The following is a 15,476-nucleotide window of genomic DNA, read 5'->3' as shown; positions in this document are numbered from 1 at the left end:
CTGATTGTTTCAAGAAGTGTTTTTAAAGTTGGTTTTCTCAAAATAGGATCCAAACCAAATGTAACATTGTATTTGCTTGTTATCTCTCTTAAGTCTCTTTTAAAAAAACCTATAAATTTCCTAGGCCAGCCACAGAAAAACAAATACGGCACCACATCACTTGTATGTGGAATCTAAAAAAGTCAACTCATAGACGCACAGAGTAGAATGGTGTTTTTCAGGGGCCAGAGGGTGGGGGAAATGGGGACATGCTGGTCAAAGAGTACAAGGTTTCAGTTATGCAGAATGAATAAGTTCTGGGGATCTAATGTGCAGCATGGTGACTACAGTTAATAACACTGTAGTGTATACTTGAAATGTGCTGAGAGAGTGGATCTTAACCGTTCTCACCATAAGAAAGTAACTATGTGAGGCGATGAATATGTTAATTAACTTGATTGTGGTAATCATTTCACAATGCATGCATATATCACAACATCATGTTGTACACCTTAAAAATATACAATTTTTATTTGTCAGTTTATTTACTTCAGTAAAGCTAAAAAAGAATCTGAAAACAGGTCATTTTTTTTTCTATAAAATACTCCACATTCTGGATTTGCCTGATTGTTTTTTAATGATGACAATGAACTTGTTCTTTGATTTCCTCTATTTACCATAAACTGGGAGTTAGAGCTAGACACTTGATTAGATTTAGGTTCAATTTTTTTTTTTCGGCCTCAATATATCACAGGTGGTGCTGTATGCTTACTCCTGTGTTACATCAGGAGGCACATGGTATCTAGCAGGCCCACTCTGAGAGATGCTGAAGTTGATCAGTGGGTTCAGATGATATCAATCTGATCCCTCCATTGTAGAATTCTCCATCATCATTTGCCTAATCTTTTCTCATCCATTCATGATCATTGCCCTAGATTAGTGGTTTTCAATCAGAGATAATTGTCTCCCGTGGGACATTTGACAATGTCTGAAGACATTTCTGATGATCACAACTCGGGAGGTGGTGCTAATAGCATCTCATGCTGCTAAAAATCCTACAATGCATAGGACAGCCCCCAAATAAAGAATTATCTGTCCCCAAATAGCAATAGTGCTGGGGTTGAGAAACCATGGCCTAGATTTGTTATTAGGGATTGTAAATGGTAATATACCAATTCTGTCATTCCTTCTGCGCTTGCTAGCTGGAATTGTTGCATAAAGAAGAATATCACTATTTGGTTACCCTGAAATACTGTTCCCAAAGGAAAGGCAGGATAAATTCTTGATTTTTCCCTTTATTAATTTTTGCAATAATAATTTGGTGCCCTAGTATCAGCCAAGGGTGACCAATGTTTTTTAATGTCACTCTGAAATTATGTATTTCATACATCTGATTGCTTGATTAATGGTAGATTTTTTGATGCTCTTATTATCCCAATATAGGCAAGTGGGGAATTCTCTTTCATCTTGGATCCTGTGTTCCTTTGACACGACTACATTAGTCTTTGATATCGCTCTTGCTTTTTGGCAAAACAAGATGTTCCAGGCTCATTTTGTACATTTCTTGTGACAGACCCATAAACAACTGATTATTTCTTGAAGGAGGATTGGCTTCTTTTGGTGGGAAATGATATTTAGAGACCACAATCTGGGCATTAGATATACTCATTGCTACTAGGTTGTCACTGGCGCTATGTCTTTTCAGTGGACAGAGCTAGGAAATATTTATTTTTTCTAGAAAGAGAAAAATAAATAGATAAGTTCATAACATTTCTGTAAGTATTTTTTTCCCCCAACTTTCTTACGCAAGAGGTGGCATCTGTATGCAATATTCTATACTTTGCTTTTTCCAGTTAACAATATATCCCAGCTATTATTTGCATATAGATATCTATCTCATTTCATAGTATTCTGTACTTTAATTTATTAAAATTTTTTTTCCAGTTTTCCATTTTATGAATCCACTGTAATTTTTTCAACTGGTCCCTTATGATGGACATTTGTTGGTTTTCCCCCAGTCTTTTGTTATTATACATAGTGTTGCAATGAATGGGTTTGTGCATATGTCATCCTGTACTTTTATTGGTGTATCTTTGGGTTAGAGTCCTAGGAGTGGGATTACAGAGTCAAACCATGAATACACATGTGATTTTGCTAGACATTGCTAAATTTCTCTCTATTAATTCCAAAATTTAATATAATTTTGTTTGCATTCCCTTTAGTGGTTTTAAAAGGAACCAGGTTTACTTGCAACCAGTAGTAAATAAGCCGTAGAGATCTAATGCACGGTATAGTGAATACAAGCAACAATATTATAATTGTCAAACTTGCTAAGAGACTGAGTCTCAATTATCCCAACCGCAAAAAGAAATGATAGTTATATGATGTGATAGAAGTGCTAACTATCACTACACTGGCAATCATATTACAGCAGGTAAATGCATCAAACCAACATGTCGTGCACTTGAAATTTATATGATGTCATGTGTCAAATACATTTCAATAAAAATAAACCAAATAAATAAAACATTTTAAAAATAGAAAAATGTAAAAAGGAACAACATTTTGAAAAAGAATAAAAAGTGTGATTAGGATTTTTAACTACCAGTTTTGGTAACAAGATGTACCCTTCCCACCCTTCAAACTTGAAAGAGACATTTAGGACAAGCACAAGAGTCAGATTCCACACTTCCGTGAGTAAAATCAGAGAATGTGTTCTTTATTGTGCCTCTGTCGAAGCTCAGGCCCAGGGCCCTGCTGCGTCCCACAAGGCTGACCTCCAGCACTGGACATGGATTTTGGGATTCCTGAGTTTTGCTAGAGGACAGGGATACGTGAGTCGGTTGGCCAGATGCTGTGCCAGACGCAGGAGCCTGTTCAGAGGCTACGTTATGAAGCAGATAGGTAAGGAATCAAAAGTGTAAGTCAAACGGGACAGAAGTCTGAAGGATGACAGTCAGAGTTGCTTAGGGCTGAGGGAAGCTGAGACGCACAGTATCTCGGCAGCGAGAGCTGCAGGAACGGCTTAGAATACGACACAGTGTAACCTACAATGTGGTAGATGTACATCCCTCACAAACAGGACCTTGCTCTCTTGGTGAGCCTTTGTTTCGGCCAGAGAAGGACCCCAGCCACTGGAATCACAGACGTACAGGCTACCCCGGGGCTCGATGTGTGCTTGAAGGAGACCTTGAACTCTTCCATTTTGTGCCCCTTGCACACCATTAGGCCTGCTGCTTCCCTCTGTCGGGCTGGCACCTCCCACATCCCGATGAGACCATTCCTCATTCTCCTGGTTGTTGGTATGGCTCTGGGGGTGCAGGGCCTGAAGCCTTGTCCTGCTGCAAAGGCAAGTAGGGGCCGCTGAGCTGGATCCTTGGTCATCATGAACGGGCCAGCAGGGGGGCTATTCCTGAGCTTAGCGAAGTTTGGCGTGTTCTAAGTGAAATCAGAAAAGCCCACCTGACCAGCTCCTAGACCCAAGGGCCTTGGTGCTGAGTGTACTTGCCATTTCCCCCTTTCTTTAGCCCAGTGAAAACTTGCAGACCACGAATGGGATGTCAGGGGCCTGGACAAAGTAGGTGTCAGACGTCTCATGGTTGATAGAAGGTATCTCCTGATGGGAACAGGTATAGAAGCAGAGTGTAAGCACAAGGAAATTCAAGCTACTTAAAGATCTTGTGTGGCATTTGAATAGCGAGAATAATATTAGTACCTACCTCATCAGGGTTTTAGGAGGTTTACGTGACTTAGTAAAGTACTTATAAAAGTGCCTGGCGTATAATAAACTATCAATAAATGTTAATTATTTGATTATAATTATTGTGTGTAAATTAGAAATCATATGCCAATCCCTTGCTATTCCCCCACCAAATGATTCCCACTGCTAGTGGGATAATATTCAAATCTTACACAATGGTCTGCAAGACTTCAGGTGATCTGGTCCCTGCTTGTATCTCTATCCTCATCTTATATCACTCTCCTCCTTCTTGGTCACCAAACTCAAGCCATTCTGGCCTTATTTTCATTTCTTAAAATTATAAAGCTCCTTTTGGTCTCAGGACCTTTGCACTTGCTCTGTGCTTTTGTAATCAGAAAAAAAAAGAAACTTAAAAAAAAGAGACACTAAAATCCAGCATAAAGAGAAGTTTGAGAATCTTGACTACACAATAATCTTAAATATCATAAGGTTAAAAAATGAAGTAAAATACAACAATCAAATGATAAATGGGAAAATATACTAGAGTATGGCAGACGAAGGGTTAATAGCTTAGCGGTGAAGAATCCAAACTCTAGATTCCGACTGCTGGGTTTGAATCCCAGGTCCATCATTTGTTGGCTGTGTGACCTTGAGCATCACTCAATCTCTCTGCGCCTCAGTTTCCCCACCTCTAAAACGGGGGTGATAACAACACCGACTTCCTAAAATTGTAGTAAGGGTTAAACCTATTTAAGAGAACAACTCTTGGCATACTTCAGGTGCCATATACGTATTACTTATTATTGTTAATCAGAAGCCAAAAAAATTGGCAAACAATGTAAACAGATAGTTCACACGAAAGTAATACGAAATGGCCAATAAACATTTGAAAATATGGTCAACTTCCCCCATAATGGAAAGCATGCATTCATTTATTTCACAAATATTTAAATATGCATTAAATGCCAAAGAGGCATTTGGGAATAATGAACATCTTACTCTCATGGAGTTTACATTATAGTAATTTTTTATATGTGTGTGTAATATTTAACACATCATGTGGTGATAGTGTTTTGAAGAAAAAGAAAGCAGAGATGGGGTGTTATTTTACGTAGGGATCAAGGAAGGACTCTGGCATTTAAGCAGCAATGTGAAGTGAGGGAGAAAGCCATGAGGATTTTTAGGGGAAGAGCTTTCCAAGCGGCAGTAAAAGCAAAGACACAGGCTTGGAAGCAGGAGCCAGCTGGGCTTATTCAAGGAACAGCAGGAAATCCAGTTTGTTTGGGGCAAGGCTGAGTTGATAGGAAGCGAGGTCTAAGAGACCACGGTCAGACTCTACAGGCTTTAAAGGCTAGGATAAGGACTTGGGACGTCACCAGGAGTGAACTAGAAAGCTTGCTATCATTTAGAATTGTAATCACCTATACATGACTGAGATCCAAATAACAAAGGCTCAAACAGGATGATGTTTCAAGTGTGTTATTGATTCTAAGACACTATTGACTGTAAGACACACCATTACTCTATGTACCACCAAGAAAGAAAAAAATGCTGCCAAATATAATCGTAAACTGTCAAAGATTTCGGAGATGCTGAAACATGAAGAGGTGTACTTCTTAGAGTCAGTAAAACATGGCATTTTTTTTTCCTCATGTAAGAATAGGTTCGGGGGTAATCCGTTTTTTGGTTGCAAGATGGCTACTCAGCCCTAACCATTAAATCCTCATTTTCAGGAGGAAGAAGGAGAAACTAGGAAGGGGGAAGATGCCTTTTATTCTTCTATATTAATTTGGTGAAAGTCGCCCCCCTAAAACTCATTGGAGTTTTTATTGGCATTGCATTGGCTGTGTAGATGCACTGGGAGAAAACTGCCCGGTGCTCGATATATAGTGCTACATTGTAGCTCGATGTGTATGTTACAGTCGCATTTATAGTTCATAAAAAGGGTAAATGTATAAGACATGCTTGTATTTGCATAGAAAAGTTCACAAAGGATACATAAGAAACCGTTAACAAGTAGTCATTTCAGGGCAATAGATTGGGCGTGACTGGCAGGGAAGAGAGGGGCTTTAACTTTTCATGTTATGCCTTCTTCTAAACCCTTTTCAAAAACCACAAATACTTGGGACGCCTGGGTGGCGCAGTCAGTTAAGTCTCCAGCTCAGGTCCTGATCTCAGGGTTGTGAGATCGGGCTCCCTGCGTGGAGTCTGCTTCAGATTCTTTGGCCCTGCCCCTCCCCCCATGTGCTTGCTCGCGCTCTCTCTCAAAGTCTTTTTAAAAAACCCACAAATACAGGGCGCCTGGGTGGCTCAGTCATTGAGCGTCTGCCTTCGGCTCAGGGCGTGATCCTGGCGTTCTGGGATCGAGCCCCACACCGGGCTCCTCTGCTAGGAGCCTGCTTCTTCCTCTCCCACTCCCCCAGCTTGTCTCTCTCTCTCGCTGGCTGTCTCTGTGTCAAATAAGTAAATAAAATCTTTAACCCCCCCCCACAAATACTGTATATATTAGTTTTATGATAATAAATATAAACCAGCAACCTTAAAAGTGGAGTGTGCATTACCCTGGGGATACAGGTAGACTCTCCACCGGGTAAATAAGCAGAGTTTTAAGAGGATCAACTTCTGTTATCCTCAAATTTCATATTTCATATTTCCTAAAATTGATCTGCCAGAGAACACACATGTGGTGACAGAATCAAGCTGATTCTCTCTTTCCATCTCCTCTTTTGCAACGGTCCTTTTTGCGTTTTATAAATCAAAGCATACCTTTCACCCATCCTGATTCTTACCTGGGTGCACTGCCCCATGGTATAAAATCTGCAGGGCACCAGACAGACAGTGCCGAACACCGTTGTCAAAGGTGAAGAGAAAAATTATTGCTCTAACAAATGAATGGGGATCAAATCCTTTTGCAATTCAGATGGCTTCCAATAAAACTGAAGGAAAACCCCATGGAGCTGTCAGCTACTAAATCAGGAAAAATAATTCTGAAGACAAATCATTGTGTAATCCCCCCCATAGGTCTCCAAAGGAATTCAGTCTTGAGTAACATTGCTAAAACAAATGTCCATTCCCATTTAGTTATTTATATAACCGAGGTTCCTGTGTGCTAACGTTTAACCAAACACAAAGTAGAGAACTGATGCTGAATCCTGTCTCATTCTAGCAATAAGCAATATTTATCCATGGAGACACCTACTAACTTAAAAAAAAAAGACCTCTATTTCTAATACATTTTAATTTTTACATTTATAAATACCTATCAGAATTTGTAATATACTTACAATTCTTTGATCCATCACATTCTAATACTAATTGTCATAATAACTCAAGCAAGAGTAAATTTTTACTCCTGTGAGCTTTAGGCTCACAGGAACATTTAAAAAGCGTTTAAATAGCAAAATATTTTTGCTGCAGGAAAAGATGATAGGATTCACAATAAAATAATTTCGAGTGCAAAAATATATATTATCTAGGTAAAATTCTGTTAGAATAGAATAGAATGAAGAACTTAGGGAGAAAAGGAAAAATGTACACTCCCAACCACAAAGAACTCTTTGTGAATTTTTAAAACAGATGATGGTGGCTCTCAAATCATGAAGGTATTTAGGTTCCACTAGTTTCACGTAAAATTGTGACATAACAGTTTTGTTTGTGAATGTTAATATTTGTCAGGATTCACATTATTTGCAGCTGAAATTTCTGATGCAAAATTTTAGATGTCAACCTAAAAAATGAAGGGGCACAAGGTTAAAAAATATTTTTAGAGTGTATTTGGATATAAACCATAGTTTTAGAGAAACGTACAAATGTCCGGGGAAGTGTCACACACTCTTTTGCCACCTTGTGGTCAGAACTGTGTTCAACCCCAGGCGGCCGGACTGTAATGAGGAGGGGTCTCTCCTTAAGTCGGCCCCTTCCACTAGCCTTCAGTCAGGTCTTTGTGAGGCAGACACGGTGACATTTGCCCAGGACTGAATGGAGACACATGCAAGCAGGCTGACGCCCTCCCCCCTCCCGCACGTGATTCACAGCAAAAGCAACATGCAATCAGGAAAGAAACGTAAGGAAGTACAACATTCTGACTTTTCTCATGAGGAGTACTTAAAAAAAAATCAAATGTCAAACTGTTTCCGATATTTTTTGTCTTGATTCTTTTGTTTTTGGTGTCTCTTCTCTGCTGGTGACCCAGACACTTCCTTAGTCTGCCTTTTGGGGGGAACCCAGCCCCGATTGTGGCCCTGGGGCAAGGTGGTTTGGTTCCACGCTGTCCACAGCTCCCAGTACAACACCCAGCTCTGGGTGGGAGCTGAATACACCTTTGCTGGGTGAATGATGGCAGAGCCTCCCGACTTCCAGAACCCGCTGGACATGTGGGCTTCTGCAGGAGGTTGATCAGGAAGGTAGTCAGGTCGCCACAGTAGACAGTCGTAGGCACACAGAGATCTTTAGGTCGTTTTGATGTCTGTCACTCTGCCCAGGTGGGATGAGAGTACCCTCCCCAGCCTCCCTCCACTCCATGACCTCAGTCGTTTTTACCACCACCAGCAGCAGCAGGAGCAGGACTCCTTCAGTGGGTGTGCTAGTTGCAGTCCCTCTGGTTGCAGGCCACAAGGGCACGCATTTATTGGAAAGATGCTGGGGTGCTTCAAGGAACTGAAGCAAGTGTTGGCTTGGGAAGTCAGGGCACCGGGGCAGCTCTTGGGGACCTCAGCGGCATGGGAACCAAGCATCTCATTCTCCTTAAATTTTCCTGATCCTGACCACCCAGTCCCGGGGCTAACCCCAGGAGGCCGAAGCACCACCTTCTCCCTGCAGGAAGGGGCCAGGCTGAGGGGCGATGTCCGGCGCTAACCACGCACAGCTCCGCTAGGGTATACTCAGGCGGCACAGCCCCACGAGCCAGCCAGTGTCTACTGGGCCGAGGCCAGCCATCCCAGGACTCAGGGAACAGACTCTGCCGGGAACACACGCTCCTTGATCTTTGAGCACGGGCTATGTGCTTGTGAGCTCCTGTCCTGCCTCCCTGGGACCAGCACCTGTGGCCACTTTCCACAAGTGCCAGCGGCCCTCAGTGCAGCAGCTCTCCGAGGCCCTCAGACCCAGGCCCGCCCCCTCCCCCTGCCGGCAGCTCCACTACACGACTGCTCCCCGGGGGGCCCCCCTCCCCCCTGCTGCCCACCCGACCCCGGGCTCTGCCAGACTGGAGGGTCCTGGGGCGGTGTCTTCCCCTTTCTCAGCCGTAGGCATGGCCTTGTCTTGCCTTGTCCCTCCCGCTGCCCCCTGGGTGGCTCAGCCTTTGCCCGGCCAGAAGGCCGACCGCCAACTCCTCATCCCCCCGCCAACTCCTCATCCCCCCCGCGGCCTTGGGAGCCCGAGGCGGAGGTGAGCAAGACAGATTGCGCAGAGCACCGCTGAGATGGGCAAAGGGACGGACGGGCCTCCTCACAGCCAGCAGCCTGGGGGAGCTCTGCCCCCCTCGGGATCTGGGGTCAGGGCCTGTCCCCAGGGTGGCCCTGGGGCTTCATCTTTCTCTGGGAAGGGCAGAACCTGGGGTGGGAGGGGAGCCGGGTACAGGGCTGGGGGCAGGCTCAGCTGCGGAGGTGATGGCCTATCACGGTCTCTGACTGCTCCTCGGGACCTGGCCTCTCAGCGCACATTTCCCAGCCCCAGAGACGTTTCTGGACATGGCTATTCCTCCGTCCCTGGCCCCGCAGTGCTGGGGGAAGCTGCATGGACGAAGGGAAGGACGAGGAGAGGGGAGGAGACGATGAAGGGGGTCAGAGCTGCGATTGGAGCCGAGAACTGGAAGCGCCTTAAAGAGACTGCGCGGTCCCCGCCCCCCTTCCCGCCAGCCTCAATGAATTAGAGCTGTGTTTCCCAAACTTGCCTGATCATAAGAATCCTCTCGGGCCCTAGTTAAAGATACAGGTTCCGGAGCACCTCCCTTCGAGATTCTGATTCAGTAGGTCTGCGGGTGGAGCCGAGGAATCTGTAATTTTAACACGCTCCCCACGTGATTCTCGTGAACAAGCAAGTTTGGGAAATACTGAATTAAAGGAAACGGGGCCTGGCTGCCGAAGCGGCCTCCGCTAGGGGGCTACGGCGGGAGGATTCCCGGGGGGCGTCGCCTGCTTCCGCCGCCGCCTCCTTCAGTGAAAGTCCCTTTTGGGTCCAGCTGTCACAGCCGCCGCGCTCCCTCAGGCCGGGCGGGGGACACCCCAGGTCTGCGTGGCCCCCGCGCCGCCACGCCCAGTGGCCGCCGGAGCCCTGCGAGCAGGGGGAGGAGCCGCCGCCAGTGGAGGCGGAGGAGGTAGAGGAGGCGGAGACGGCGGAGACGGCGGAGAAGGCGGAGAGGAAGGTGGAGGCGGAGGCGAAGGTGGAGGGGAAGGTGGAGGCGGCGGGGAAGGTGGACGCCGCCGGGAAAGTGGAGACCGCGGAGGGTCCGGGCCGCCGGGCTGAGCTCAAGCTGGAGCCCGAACCCGAGCCGATACCGGAGGCGGAGCAGGAGCCGAGGGGGGAGCCGAAGCAGGAGCTGGAGGATGAGAACCCAGCGCGGAGCGGCGGTGGCGGCAGCAGCGACGAGGTTCCTCCCCCCACCCTTCCCTCCGACCCCCCGCGGCCCCCCGATCCCTCTCCGCGGCGCAGTCGTGCCCCCCGCCGCCGACCCCGGCCGCGGCCACAGACCCGGCTCCGTACCCCGCCGCAGCCTAGGCCACGGCCCCCGCCCCGGCCCCGGCCCCGGCGCGGCCCTGGGGGCGGATGCCTGGATGTGGATTTCGCTGTGGGTCCACCAGGCTGTTCCCACGTGAACAGCTTTAAGGTGGGAGAGAACTGGAGGCAGGAACTGCGGGTGATCTACCAGTGCTTCGTGTGGTGTGGAACCCCAGAGACCAGGAAAAGCAAGGCAAAGTCGTGCATCTGCCATGTGTGTGGCACCCATTTGAACAGACTTCACTCTTGCCTTTCCTGTGTCTTCTTTGGCTGCTTCACAGAGAAACACATTCATGAGCACGCCGAGACAAAACAACACAACTTAGCCGTAGACCTTTATTATGGAGGTATATACTGCTTTATGTGTAAGGACTATGTATATGACAAAGACATTGAGCAAATTGCCAAAGAAGAGCAAGGAGAAGCTTTGAAATTACAAGCCTCCACCTCAACCGAGGTTTCTCACCAGCAGTGCTCAGTGCCGGGACTCGGTGAGAAATACCCAACCTGGGAGACGACCAAACCCGAGTTAGAACTGCTGGGGCACAACCCACGGAGAAGAAGAATCACGTCGAGCTTCACCATCGGCTTAAGAGGACTGATCAATCTTGGCAACACGTGCTTTATGAACTGCATCGTCCAGGCCCTTACCCATACTCCGATCCTGAGAGATTTCTTCCTCTCCGACAGGCACAGATGTGAAATGCCAAGCCCCGAGTTGTGTCTGGTCTGTGAGATGTCTTCACTTTTTCGGGAGTTGTATTCTGGAAACCCATCTCCTCACGTTCCTTATAAGTTACTACACCTGGTATGGATACACGCCCGGCACTTAGCAGGATACAGGCAACAGGATGCCCACGAGTTCCTCATCGCAGCGCTAGATGTCCTGCACAGGCACTGCAAAGGTGATGATGCTGGGAAGGCCGCCAACAATCCCAACCACTGTAACTGCATCATAGACCAAATCTTCACAGGTGGCCTGCAGTCCGATGTCACCTGTCAAGCCTGCCATGGCGTCTCCACCACCATAGACCCATGCTGGGACATCAGTTTGGACTTGCCTGGCTCTTGCACCTCCTTCTGGCCCATGAGCCCGGGGAGGGAGAGCAGTGTGAATGGGGAGAGCCACATACCAGGAATCACCACCCTCACGGACTGCTTGCGAAGGTTTACGAGGCCAGAGCACTTGGGAAGCAGTGCCAAAATCAAATGCGGTAGTTGCCAAAGCTACCAGGAATCTACCAAACAGCTCACAATGAATAAATTACCTGTTGTTGCCTGTTTTCATTTCAAACGGTTCGAACACTCGGCCAAACAGAGGCGCAAGATCACTACATACATATCCTTTCCTCTGGAGCTGGATATGACACCATTTATGGCCTCGAGTAAAGAGAGCAGGATGAATGGACAGTTGCAGCTGCCAACCAATAGTGGAAACGATGAGAATAAGTATTCCTTGTTTGCTGTGGTTAATCACCAAGGAACCTTGGAGAGTGGCCACTACACCAGCTTCATCCGGCACCACAAGGACCAGTGGTTCAAGTGTGATGATGCCGTCATCACCAAGGCCAGTATTAAGGACGTTCTGGACAGTGAAGGGTATTTACTGTTCTATCACAAACAGGTCCTGGAACATGAGTCAGAAAAAGTGAAAGAAATGAATACACAAGCCTACTGAAGCGACACACAGACCTACCTGTAATGGAAGATGGCGACACCCATACAACAACTGGCATCGAAATTTAAAGGACCTACTTGCGTGGCCTACGGGCCTGACAGTAAGAATTGAACAGTACCCAGTGTCTAAAAGGTCCTGGTTGGAAGAGAAATAGACGGGGCGGGGAGAAGAGGCTCTAGTCTAAGCAGTCACTTGAAGGAAAATTCAATGGCAGGAATGCTCTAGGCGGGGAAGGCAGGAGCAGGGAAATCCTGACACTGGTACATATCCTATATTCCTCCAAAAGATTGTGTGGGAAAGTGTGGGGTGGGAGGGGGGTGGTGTGGGGGGGGTGTGTGCCCTTGTAACCGTAAAACATCTTTCTCCATGGGTGTTTCAGCTTCAACTGACCAATCACATAACAGTTATATGTTTGGGGGGGGAAAGAAAAGTCTATACAAATGTAGCCCATTACTTACATGGGTATGAAAGTGGAAAAGTGGAGGAGGCAAGGATATCTCATTGACAAACACCTTTGCCAGTTTCTTTGTATTCGTGATTTTTGTGCTATTAAATGCAGTATTAAAAAAAAAAAGCCCGCGGGGCTAGTGAAAGAAGAAAGAAGGGGGCTTGTATAAGGGGAGCACTTGCTCCAAAAGTAGAGAAGACAAAAAAATACTGTAAGATAAGCGACCAACACAGACGGGCCTCAGCTACGAGTATAGTGTGTGAGTGTTTAAAAAAAAAAGCTGTATGATATACTTGAGCAAATCAATGAACCTCTTTGCGATTGTTTTCTCATCTGTACAATGCAGATAATTCCTACCTTAAAGGGTTATTGTTAAAGATTAAATGATATAAAATGTGTCAAAGTATAAAGTAAAAGGCTTGGAACTTTGTAGGGGCTCAGTAAACGTTTGTTGGATCTGAAACTTCTTTGGATCAGGACCAGAATGCATCAGAGGTGAGGATCAGTCCTCCCTGAGACCCAAGGACAGAATGGACACGCGTCGTGTCACATGCAGTCACATACACATATGCACACGTGCGCACACACATACACACTTTCAGCTCCCTCCCCAACGCTGTCTACCTGGAGCCTCAAGGCAGTGGACTCCACTTGTGTCCCCATGTAAGGGCATCACAACCCGTGTCACCGGGGGTTGGGGGGAGCACCCAACTGTCTCCCAAAGTCATTCTGTCCATTTGGAAGACCATCGTGTCATTTTCGTGACTCAGCACCCTAGTGATGGGACTCTCAGGGCCAGTAGGATGCCAGGCTTCCACATGAGTGTGGCTGTAACACTCACCTGCAGGCATAGATCAGTAGGACTATTTTCCAAAGCTCGCTGGTCCCCAGGCCAGGGATATCGATGGAGTGGCACATTGGCCTCTTCCCTGATTCTCACTGAGGGCAGAGCAGCCTGCAGAGAGCTAAGCCAGAACAGATGGGCCAGATGGGATGTGCCCAGGAGGGGGTGAGCACTGCTGGTTCCTTCTTTTCCCCTCAGCATCAGGTACAAAGGGACCTATAATCTAGAAAATCCTGGGGGGAGGGATACTGTGTATCAGACCCACGGGGCTTGGATCCACTGGCTCTGGTAAAAGGCTGGCTCCCCACCCCCACCCCTACCCCCAGGGCTTCCCAAGTCTACTTTCTGGTGCAGTCATTTGGAAATACACATTTATTTATGTGGTTGTGGGGGCATCCCCAGCTGGTTCATAGATTTTTCTTTAGGACAGGGGTTGTGTCTCCTCTTGTGTCCCGGGCTGTGTACTCGGCCCCTAGCACAGTTCCCGGCACAGAGTAAGTAGATAGTCAAAACACTAACTGGATGAATCAATGGACCCTTCCTTTCATAACCGAATTTTTGCCAACACCTGGGGCCCATGATCCTCAGGAGAATATGTCAAAAGTGTTATTTTTGGTATCTTGTAGGATGGGGGAGATCAAAGGATGAGAGGCCTCGGGTGTCGCTTGGCAACTTAAGGCAGGGTATCCGACTACCTCTTGGGATGTGTCTGGTAGCCCTGCCTGGGAAGACAGCCATGTCCTCGTTCCTCATCTCTGCCACAGGAAGAGTTCAGTAAGGCATGTGCCACCAGACTCTGACTGCTTGCAGAAACTCTCTTTTGCATTTTTAAGCTTTTCTAGTTGGAAATATGTAAACCTAGGGGAAAGTTGCAAAAATAAAAATAGAGAACATCTGTATACTCTTTACCAGATTCACCTGTTGCTAACACTTCAACCCCATTTGCTTTCTTGCTTATGTGTATGCACACTCTCATAATTAAGTGTGTGTGTGTGTATCTGGACCACACGATGGTAAATTACATGCATCATGACGCTTCATGGCTTACGTACCTCAGCACGCATCGCCTAGGAATGGGCATGTTTTCTACATCACAGTACAGTTAAGAGCTTCAGTAAATTTCACATTGATCCAATACTATTATCTAATCTACGATCTGTACTTCAATTTTGTCTGGTGGCCCAACGACATCCTTGACAGTGTGTCCCTGTCCATTGTAGGATCTGGTCTAGGGTGAGGTATTGCTTTCGGTTGGCCTGTCTCTTTAGCCCCCTTTCATCTGGGACATTTCCACAAACTTACTTTGCCTTGTATGGCATTAGCATTTTTAATGGACTGTTCCTCATTTTGGGTTTGTCTGATACAGGAACTGTCTTTTAAATACCCGGCACTCAGGAATAGTTCTAAGAGCTGTGAATGGCGAGGGACTGCGGAAGCTGACCTCCCTGTCTCCACTGGTGGAAAGCACAGACCACCAGAGGGAGCAGCTGTGCCTGGCCCTTTCTGAATGAAGCACGCACCTCCTCTGGAAAACACCATTGTCCCTCAGCGACAGGGGAGCCGTTCAAGCCCAGCCCTATGCCCCTACCTGTCACCAACCCCCAGATTGAGCCACGGAATGTAACAGCAGCAGCCTGGGCCTACTTGCAGATCACACCACCGTGGGACCCAGGCACCAATGTATTCAGCAGGTATGTGTTACCTTGAGCTCCAATGGAGAGGGTCAGGCATGTCTGGCACCGTGGGCAGGCACCTCCATGGTGGGGCCTCTTTAGGGGGGACCAGGACGGAACACCCTTGACACCTTTATCAACATTCCCGTGGTCGGCACAGCAGCAGTGGAGGGAGGGGAGCTGGGAAGGGGTGAGTTCTTCTTCAACAGCTTCGGGGGCAGAGGACATGGAGATGAAGCCCAGAATAAGTAAGGAAAACCATGGGAGAGGTCAACAACAGGTGGGTTTGTGACCTACAGGTGACTTTCAGACACAACTGGGCTATTTTACATGACGGCTGGAATTCCTGTGTGAGCAAATGTGGGCAAGAACTGGTGAAAATTAAGCTAATTTTTAACTCAGGCTCCCATCTACTTCCACAAGCTGGGAAGGCCAGGGGA

At 46.9% G+C, this 15,476-nt stretch overlaps 1 protein-coding gene across 1 annotated transcript; it reads left to right on the top strand.

Moving 5' to 3' along the window:
* Positions 1-8,927: 8,927 nt before the first annotated feature.
* On the top strand, positions 8,928-12,948 carry USP27X (ubiquitin specific peptidase 27 X-linked). The gene is made up of 2 exons (XM_040633649.1): positions 8,928-9,064; positions 9,740-12,948. The coding sequence occupies exons 1-2, from the start codon at positions 8,928-8,930 to the stop codon at positions 12,069-12,071; spliced, it is 2,469 nt and encodes an 822-aa protein (XP_040489583.1). The 3' UTR covers positions 12,072-12,948.
* Positions 12,949-15,476: the final 2,528 nt, after the last annotated feature.

Source organism: Ursus maritimus (assembly GCF_017311325.1).
Source record: "Ursus maritimus isolate PB19 chromosome X unlocalized genomic scaffold, ASM1731132v1 scaffold_X1, whole genome shotgun sequence".
NCBI classification, from domain to species: domain Eukaryota; kingdom Metazoa; phylum Chordata; class Mammalia; order Carnivora; family Ursidae; genus Ursus; species Ursus maritimus.
The sequence above is the reverse complement of the archived record's forward strand: the minus strand, read 5'-3'. Positions and strand labels throughout refer to the sequence as shown.

What these genes read in the sequence shown, in the direction of transcription:
- USP27X (XM_040633649.1), top strand. Translation starts at nt 8,928, where the DNA reads ATGGCCTTGTCTTGCCTTGTCCCTCCCGCTGCCCCCTGGGTGGCTCAG. An exon ending in CTTGGGAGCCCGAGGCGGAG is followed by an intron (nt 9,065 to 9,739) that starts GTGAGCAAGACA and finishes ACTGAATTAAAG; the next exon opens with GAAACGGGGCCTGGCTGCCG.